At 57.4% G+C, this 9,549-nt stretch overlaps 1 protein-coding gene across 1 annotated transcript in view; it reads right to left on the bottom strand.

Moving 5' to 3' along the window:
- Positions 1-3,253: 3,253 nt before the first annotated feature.
- Pdia4 (protein disulfide isomerase family A member 4) overlaps positions 3,254-9,549 on the bottom strand; it is a 13,995-nt gene continuing 7,699 nt past the window's right edge. Inside the window, exons 4-10 of the mRNA XM_004629012.2 lie at positions 8,116-8,254; positions 7,200-7,405; positions 6,956-7,114; positions 5,754-5,905; positions 4,692-4,848; positions 4,128-4,361; positions 3,254-3,961 (exon numbers count right to left, since the gene is read on the bottom strand). Coding sequence (XP_004629069.1) covers positions 3,546-3,961; positions 4,128-4,361; positions 4,692-4,848; positions 5,754-5,905; positions 6,956-7,114; positions 7,200-7,405; positions 8,116-8,254 — 1,463 coding nt within the window. The 3' untranslated portion in view covers positions 3,254-3,545. The remainder of the gene's footprint in view (positions 3,962-4,127; positions 4,362-4,691; positions 4,849-5,753; positions 5,906-6,955; positions 7,115-7,199; positions 7,406-8,115; positions 8,255-9,549) is intronic.

Raw genomic sequence — 9,549 nt, 5'->3', positions numbered from 1 at the left:
CAGCCCCGCCCCCTGGTGGGCTGAGCTGGCCACACACACACACAATAAATAAATGTAATAAACAAAAATAAATAAAAAAAAAAAAAAAAAAAAAAGTGCTCCTGTCTCCTCCCCTGTATCTTGGAAATTGAAGCTGAGCTCACCTTGTGCTGTGTGGAGCCGAAAGGAGACAGCAGAGGGAGGTGGCCTGAGGGTCTGCCACGCCTCCAAGGTATCCAGCGGCCGGGTGCGCGGCGCCCGGGGTCTGGGATCACTGCTCTTGTGCCCCACAGCTCGAGTTTTGCCTCCAAATTTCCTGACTCACAGTGATGGGAATTGAATCGCTGCACAAGTTGTGTCCTCTTAAGGTTTGGTGGAACCTGCAGAAGTCACACTTGTCACTTGTTCCCCTGGGATGCATACCGCAAAGGCCACGAGGTCAGGGTCAAGCCCCTGCTGGTCCGCAGCCCCCCCCCATGCCTGGTCACCTGCTGTGCTGGGGTGGGAGGATGACGGTGCGCAGCATTAAGGGGACGTCACTGTGGTGACCTGGGGATTTTGGAGTATGTGGTCAGAAAAGCTGATACAAGGTCCTACCATCTCCCAAGGCCACCAGTAGGCCTGGGTGGGGGGCTCTTCAACGACTCATTTTTGTTTGTTTAGCTCCAGTATCTTCTTTTTTGGCTGCTTCAGGCTGCCTTAAGGGCGGGTCTGCTAAGGCACGCGAGCTGGGGATTGAACCGCGGTCCCCTGCACCTGACTGGGTTTGCTGGTGCAGGCACTTTAACAACTGAGCTAACCCGCAAGCCCCTGAGCTCAAGTATCTTCTAAGCCAAATCACAAAGTTCTTCATCCCTCTTTGCTCTGGTGCCAGGGACTGAAGCCAGGGCCTCCTGCATGCCAGGCTGGCATTCCACTGCTGTGCCTGCCCCCAGCCATCCCAGCGCCCTCTCCCCTTGAGACATGGTCTCAGACCATTGTCTGGTCTGGTTGGCCTTACTCTCCCGACCCTCCTGCCTCAGCCTCCTGAGTGGCGCAGAGTGCAGTTTCAAGGGAGCACGAGCTAACCGTCAGGGGTTCTGCTGCGTTCCTCCTCTCTGTGGCCTGGCCCTGTGTACAGAGCACACCTCCTTTTGCTCGTGGTTTTGCAGGCTCCTCGCCCTGCAGGGAGCGCTGAGGTGGCCCAGGGCCAGTATGGAGAGAGGAGGGAGCTTAATAGACCTGTCGTCAGCTGCTGTCCAGTGGTGGTCACACTGATGGGCTCTGAGCTGGGGACAGAGCCAGAGCCAGCCAGACATGGTAGCACAAGCCTATAATTCCACCTCCTCCGGAGGTTGAGGCAGGACTGCCTCGAGTTCAAGGACAGCCTGGGCTATACAGCTAGACCCGATCTCAAAAGAGCTGACAAAACCAAAGGAGGAAGTGGGATGTTGCTCTGCCCCACCCAGCAGTGCAGGCCACAGGCTCAGTCCCCAGTTAGGCCAAAGACGGTACCAAGCGGCCTTCTGAGCAACTTGGCTCTTAGGCTAAGCCATCAATCCAGGATCCATTGTGACACTGCCAAAGCCTCTCAGAAGTCCCCACCACTCAGCAAGCCACAGGGCGGGGGCTTAAACTTCAACATGAGAGGGCTGGCCAAATAGCTCTGCGGATTAAAGGTCCTGTTTAAGCGAGCTCGGCCAGGGTTTGATCCCCTTTGTGATGTGCTGGCCCCGCCTCTGGGGCACGCTGAGACGGCAGCATTGAGACTAGGCAAGCTCTTGGGAGGCTGAAAACAGGAGAATCGTAAGTCCGATCTACATAGTGAGACCCTGAATACCCTGCACCAAATACATAAAAAAGGCAGTAATTTCAACATGAGGGCCTGGGGATACAGCTGAGTGGTAGGCCTGCCTGACAAGCACAAGGTTGAGCTCAATTTCCTTTTAACGAGTTTTGTTGGGGACATTCAGACCCCTGGGGAGACACTGGCACCTGGGAAAGAACTTGGGCTCTGAAGGTTGCTCTGGTTCCCAACTACTTGGACCCAGGGGCTTGGGAAACTTAATTGCTGACCTGTTCCTCTTCTCCACGATGGAGGCGAGACCTGGCCTGCCTGAATTACAGGGGTGAAGATAAGAATTTGGGAGATTGGGGAGTGTGGAGAAGATCCGTGGCTCCAGGGCAGCAAGCGGTCAGGAGCTGGGCCTGGCACCCCGAATCTGCACTTCATGCACGAAGACACGGGGTGCACTGAGGAACCTCCTCCAAGAGGAGGGCGGCCGTGGAGGGCTTTTCAGGACATCATCTGAGTCACACCGGGAAAGGTGGCCAGGGAAACAGCGGGGACCCAGGGCATCCCCTGGGAGGGGCCTCAGCTCTCATGGCACTTGGCCATCTTAACCCTGCAGGGGTCCTGAGAGGTCAAAACACCGCTCCATGCTAGCCTGGCTGGAGACAACCTTAAGGCAAGCGCAGGGCCTAGACGGCTTGGCACCGAGCCCCAGGGCCTCGCTCCTCACCGGCTGGAGCCTTTTCTCCTCCCATTGACCACCCAGACAAAACCTCAACCTGGTCACCTCAGCACAGTGCAGACCAGTAGGTCACTCGGGTGGGGACAGTGAGCAGCTACGACACCCACGCGAGGCCTTCAGGTGTCAGTCCTGGGCTCTGCAGGCCCAAATTCAGCACTGATGTCCTCTTTACAGGGGGAAGATGGCGGGCTCCCAGCACGGCTCACTGCATGTGGCTCCATAACCAGAAGGCCAGGCCCCGACTGCTGACACCCTGTGACTGCGAGGTGCACCGGCCTGAGCCCCACAGGGATGGCTGGAGCCTTTACAGAGCACCTCAGGAGGTCATGCCTATGGCAGAGGTGGGAAACAGGGTCAGAGGGCCCAAGGCACCTGCCCAGGGCCACACAGCTCAAAGGGGCTCAAGGCCAGCCTGTGCTGCATGAGATAAAAATAAAACTAGCCAAACCACCCACAAGCTTTATTCCACGGTGACGACTGTCTAGCCCATCTTCTCACCCTTCCTATCACTTGCAGGTTCCTGGGTCTGTCTCCCAAGGTCACTTCTGCAGTGGCAACAAAACCGGTTTGGAAAACTGGGGCTGCCCAGGCCTGGCAGATGCCCAGAGGTGGTGCTGCAAGGTGGGAGCCAAAGGTCACCCCAGGCAGGTGCCCAGGGACAGCTTTCTGCCACCACCAACAGGAAGCCAAGACGCCAACGGTCCCATCTCTTTAACAGTTCCTCAGACAACCATGAAATAAAAGGCTAACTCAGCATGATTTGGCAAAGGTTTTTTTAAACTTTAAATTAAAAAACATTCTCACATGGAAGAGATTCAACTTAGGTGCTTTGAGGAAATATTAAAGAAAGTAGAAGGTTAAAAAAACAAAAAACAGATCCCAAATGATAAAAATAGATGTATCCTCCATAAAAATCTGGCCTAAACTAGTCATTCATGGCTATTCAGTATTTAGAGCACAAGGTGACATACAGAAGTATAAAAAACAAAACAAAACAAAACAAAAAGGCCGCCACTGCCCACAGCCCTGGCCTCCCACCCCAGAGCAGCAGCCTCAAAGCTCCTCCTTGGTCCTGCCCCGATCTGTGGTGTGCTCGTCTATGAACCTGCTGAGGTGTTCCAGGTCTCTGTCCCCACCCTCAAATTTAATTGGGTTCTTCTTGTCCCCACTGGGGGCAAAGTAGATGGTGGGGAAGCCCTCCACCTTGTAGCGGTCGCTGGGAACGTCGTTGGCGGTGGCATCCATCTTGGCAATGACTAGGCTCTTCTGGCCCTTGTACTTCTTGGCCAGGCTTGTGTAGATGGGCTCGAGCTGCTTGCAGTGCCCGCACCAGGGCGCGTAGAACTCGATTAGGACGTCCTTCTTGGGGTCCATGACAATGGTGTCAAAGGTCTTGCCCACTACCACCTTGACTGGGCCCTTGTTGTTCTTGGGGACTGGCTGGGATTTGATGACTGGCTTCAGTTTTCCTGCCAAGAAGAGCACAAAGGGGAGGGGTGTCAGTGCTGAAGAGCCTGGGACCTGGTAGCTCCCCCAGGGCTAGAAGTGTAACAACCAAGGGGGACAGGGTAGGCCTCAGAGATGGGGCTTAGTTCCTATCTCCTACCCTCCCTGCAAAGCCCTGGCTGTGCTCACCCTTTTTGAAAGCTATGACGAAGTCCCGGAGGGTGTCAGCGTCAAACTCCTGGGGCTCCATGGCAAACTTGTGCCCGCCCTCGTCCAGGATGGCCACGTTGACATCCTCACCACTCTCACTGAGCCCCAGGTCACCCAGCTCCGTGGCGTAGTCTTCCTCGTCAGCGATGGCGAAGGTGTACTCGGGGAAGTCCTTTGCCACCTCCAGGACCTTGCTCCGCCAGAACTGAGTGGCTGCAAGGGACCAAGCACTGTGAGTGGAGCCAGGGCCCCGGGGCAAGGTCTGGGGGGCCGCTGATCTCTGCTGATGCACGAGGCCAGCCGGACCCCGACTGGAGAAAGCCCTGCAGACAGCACCTCACCCTGGGGACAGCACCCGCCTGCCAAGAGCTGAGGCTGGGCTGCTCCTGCTGGGAGCCTTATCTGCAAGGGGCCCAGCTCCATGCCATGCTCCTCTCTTGCATGAAAGGGAAAGGAGTGAGAAATAGCTCCAAAGCCCTAGCAACTGTACCCTTGTGCCACCAACCCGCAGGGGCCCCTAAACGCACAACGGTAGCCCCTCACCAGCTCGGTAGTCGAAGCTGAAGTCCACAGTGTAGTAGACGACCACCAGGGGGCGCTTGGCGTAGCGCTTGGCATCATTGGAGGTCTTGCGGTGACCCACCAGGGGCAAGGCGTGCTTCACCACGTGGTCCTTGATGGCTGAAGCTTCAGTGGAACCCTGTGTCAGAGAGGGCACGGGTGACAGTGGGCCTGACACACAGTGAATGTGTGTAGCCAACATGTCTCTCTCAAGTGCTGCTGTCACACTGGGGAGGGGCTGGTTCCACTCGAGCACACCCTGGCAGCTCCTGGCTTCACAGGGATCGAGGACCCTCCAGTGCTCTGCCGCTCACCCAGCCGTCCCGGGGGGGCACACACATCCCACAGGGCCCTCACCCCCAAGTCCATGTCTCTGACAAAGGAACCGGAGAAAGAAATCACAGCAGCTGCGTAAGTCCAGGGAAGAAGCGTCCCAAGCCCATGCCGAGAGCAGCAGATGGCACACAGCAGCCCAGGGGAGGGAACAGAAATACACAAGGCAGCGCCGCTGCACGCTGCCACCCTGGCCCTTACCACCTCCCCCTGCCCATGAGTGCCAGCCCAAACACCAAGGGCCATGCTGCGCCAGGGCAGCTGAAAGCACGGGGCCACCTGCACTCCCACCCAGCTCTACTGCTACCAAGCAGGCCCAGGGGCTGGGCAGACAGTCGGCCCCGAGTCAACAGCTCTTTCCAAACCCAAGTCTGTCCGCCAAAGCCCTTGGGACACTGGGCTGGGCCAGGCTGGGCCTGGTAGGGACCTCGAGTGCCCTTCCACCACTGCTGGGAGGACACAGCACGAATGAAGGCCAAGTTCACTAAAGGAGCGTGCCAGCTCCAAGCAAGGGCTTGAAAGCACCTGTCACGCTGTCCTGGTGACTCAGGCAACCCATGAGGAAGCGGGGCTGCCAGGCCGGGAGCTGGCTGCGTGAGGGAACAGAGCCAAGGCGCAGGACCTACCTGCCTGCTGTGCCGTTCCAACCCCACCCTCCTGCAACCCAAGGCGGGGAGCAGGGATGGGCCGGGTGGCGCCCGGGCTCCTCACCTGGATGGCCAGCATGTGGCTCCGGGGCTCGTGCTTGGACTGGAACTTCTCAGGCTGCATGACGACCAGGTTCCCTGGGGACACCTTCAGGAACTTCGCAATCTCAGTGCTGAAAGTGTGGTGAAACTTATAATCTTCTCTCAGGTTGTTGGCTGGCACATTAACAGAAAGGTAAAATTGGCTTATTCCATCGCTCGTCTGCCCAACCTCGGCCACAGCACCTGCCCTGGAAAACCCGATTACTGGGTGAATCCCGCAGGGGCAGCCCCCGGCTGACCCCCGGGAGCTTGTCCTGAAATGCTCAGCACGCGGTGCCTGCATGCTGCGCCCTGTGCTCTGCCAGAACAGAACCTACTGAACGTCCACAGAAAAGAGTCGCCGTCAACTGCCGCCTCGGGTGACGTGCAGCCAGGGTCACTGAGGCTCACATACCACAGAGAACACGTAAGCATCAGCGGTCCCTGCGTCTTATACTATGTTCTCGCAGCTAGTGCCCTCGTGGGGCTTCAGGTTCCGCCTGCCCGCTGGGAGCCCCAAATGCTGTGTTCTGTTTTTTTTTGTAATCCAAAAGTCCTGGTAGACTGGGGCTTCCCTCTGCAAGGTTCTTCCTGACACATCAAGAATGGGTAATGAGCAGCCAGGGGTGGTGACACAGGTGTCGCTGCAGCCCTCAGCACACAGGCCAGAGGCCAGAGTGTGGGGTCAGCCTGGAGACCTGTGCCCACACAGACACAGCAGAAGCACCCGCACGAGGAATCAAGGCCACCTGTGCGACCAAGGCCAGGACCAGGGACTGGATTTAGCGGTGCTCTCAGATTTTACTACAGATGTTTGCACATCTGTCACAGTGTCACACAGACACCAGTGCTAAGCAGCCACAATGCGTTTAAAGCTTCTAATTAGCACTTCAAATGTGACCACTGCCAGGTCCCATCTCAGAGAGTGGGACTGGCACTCACAGGCCCTCTGCTGAGTGTCCCACTGCCCCAGCCACATGACAATACCATGGGGAGGAAAGGCCACCCCACCCCTCTAGGTACTGGGCTGGAGTCCTGATGCCACGGACCAGAACCCAGGCCATGTTCAGGGGGACCTCGCCAAGCCTCCTCTCTGAAGGCAGAGAGGATGGCACAGCTGGCCTCTGCCCAGGGTGCAAAGCCACCTCCCCCAGCACTCCAGGCCGCCGCACAGCCAACACCCACCTGCATTCTGATACTGCTGGTAGGCAGGGTCATTGTCTCCTTGGAAGACCCCAATGATAACGACATCATCCCCATCCTTCAGAAACTCCTGGACCTGTTTCAGGCTCTGGATTTCCTTGGAGGGAGGCCCCGACTGCTCAATCATGTAGTCCACGATACCTGGGGGCACAGCACAGGCCTCAGGAGGGGCCAGGGCCAGCGGCCACCCGGCCCAGCAGGCGCCGCAGAGCAGGACTCCACGTACCGTACTTCTCCCGAGGGCCGTTGTAGTCAAAAGGCTTTCCCTTGCGGAAGATTTTCAAGGTGGGGTAGCCGGACACATCGAACCTCTTGGCCAGGTCTTTCTCCGCAGTGGCATCGACCTTGGCCAGGGGGATCGGGGGAGAGCGCTTGCTCAGCTCCTTAGCCGCCTTCTCGTACTCGGGCGCCAGCTTCTTGCAGTGCCCGCACCTGCCCGGAGGAAGCCAGCTGTCAAGGTCCGCCCCAGTGGGAGCACATGCCCAGTGGGTGGGCCCCAGGATGACCGAGCACCCTGCCACATTCACTCAGGGATGTGCATGTGCACACACATGCATGTTCATGCATGTAGAGAGGTGCGTCAGGGACCAGGGCCCAGAGTAAGTGGGAAAGGCTGAGACGGAGGATATGCTACAAAAGGAAATATTTCCTTGGTCCAACGGCTGGCAGATGGCAAGAGTACAGGCAGGGATGGCCTCAGAGAAGAAAGGACAGTTTTCCTTCCAACCTTATAGCCACACTCCTGATCCCAAACTCCCAGGCTTCCAACCCATTTCCAGGGCACACCTACCTGGGGCCAGGTCTGCCCGAGCCACTCCCTGCAAGATAACATGGCACTACAGCCGTGTCCTGGGGACACAGGAGCATCCCCGTGTGGTCACACGTCTGCCCCATGAGCCAGAAGACAGTAGCCATCTGGGTCCTTAGCTGTGGGGACCCTCACAGAGAAGCCAGCTGCACCTTCTGCTCCTCCTGGCATTTGCTTCTCAGGTTCCTCTCCCCACTTCCTGCCACATCCACTGCCCAGCAGAGCTTCATGACTACCCTCCTTCCAGGAGACGTGGTGCCCCAAGCTTAGCCATGTCCGCTGAGCCCCCTCTGCCACCTTCACTGGGCCTGGACATGGAACCCACCCATCTTACCAGGGGGCATAAAACTCCACCAGGATGATGTCGGCATCGCCCACAACTTCATCAAAGTTCTCTTTAGTCAGCACCAGCGTGGCCTCGGGCGGAGGCGTCCAGTTAGGCTGGGAGACTTCCCTGACCTTGGCAACGATTTCTGTAAGAAGCAAACGAGACTGAGCACCGCAGGCCTGAGCTGGCAGGTCTGCAGCCAGTGGCTGCTCCAGCAGCTGCAGGGAGAGGCAAGGCTGCCGGACTGCAGGAAGCACCTGACTTCCTGAACCCCAGCTGCAGCGCTAGCCAGAGCCACCTGGGCAGGTTTTGTTCTGAGGCACCAGGAATCAAACACAGCTGTCGAGCTCTGTCCCAATCCTTTTTACATCTTGAGATAGGGGTCTGCAAGCTGCCCAGGCTAGCTTGCGATCCTCCCGCCTCAGCCTTCCAAGGAGCGGGGATTATGGGTATGCACTGCAGTCATAAGGCTAAGAGCCAGAAGGCTGCTGCTCCCCACGACCATCTGCAGCGTCTCCCCTGCGACCGGCAGCCTCCTCTAGGTGTTAACAACCTACTCGAGGAGGGACTGCCTTCACCGCTGTGTCACTCACCCGCTGCAGGCGGGCTCGGACAGTCACCACCCACCGATGTTGAGCAAGTTGTGTCTAGCGATACCATTTGGGCACACCCTTTAGCATGAACAAAGTACATATGAACCTAACCCTAAGCACCTACACTGGCCTCTATGCAACAGAAAACGTGCAAAAACAGAGAAATAGAAAAGTGGAGCGGTGGCGCCAGCACTCAGGCTCGGTGGCTTCACCTAGGAGGGCTTCATAAACTGCCTGCCGGTGGCTCTGTTCCTCAGAGAGACCACAGCTGCGGAAACACAAGACCATACTACCAGGAGCTTGACGGGCTGCGGAGGCAGCTCCCTGGCAGAGCATGTGTCTTGCGTGCCTGAGGCCCTGGGTGCAATGCCCAACACAAACAAATACCCCAAACCAAAATTCACACCGAGTGGTTCTTAGGATCTCTGGCCCAACCTCAGCACCGAGACCGAGACCGAGCACCACACCTGCAAACTGCAGGGTGTACAGCTCCACCCGCCACACCCGGCACAGCCCTGCTGTCAGCACCTCAAGGCTGACCCACCTTCCTGCAGAGGCCCATTTACCACACCACACATGGAGTGGGGGAGGCAAGGGAGCAGAGCTTCCAAAACAGGCTGAGCTCAGATGCCAGACACAGACGCCCATCTCCCTTCAAAGACACACTCCTTCTGATCCGTCTTTAGATTAGCCCGCTATGGACTGATAGGGCAAAGCGTTTATTAAACACAGAGGAGTAGAATGGAGTTAAGATGCTAACAGTCACATAAGGAAAACGTTTGTTCTCTTTGTCTCTGCCTATCTCTCTCTCTCTCTCTCTCTCTCTCTCTCTCTCTCTCTCTCTCTC

Source organism: Octodon degus, unplaced genomic scaffold, assembly GCF_000260255.1.
Source record: "Octodon degus isolate 3935 unplaced genomic scaffold, OctDeg1.0 scaffold00027, whole genome shotgun sequence".
Taxonomy (NCBI): domain Eukaryota; kingdom Metazoa; phylum Chordata; class Mammalia; order Rodentia; family Octodontidae; genus Octodon; species Octodon degus.
This window is presented reverse-complemented; position numbering and strand designations above follow the sequence as displayed.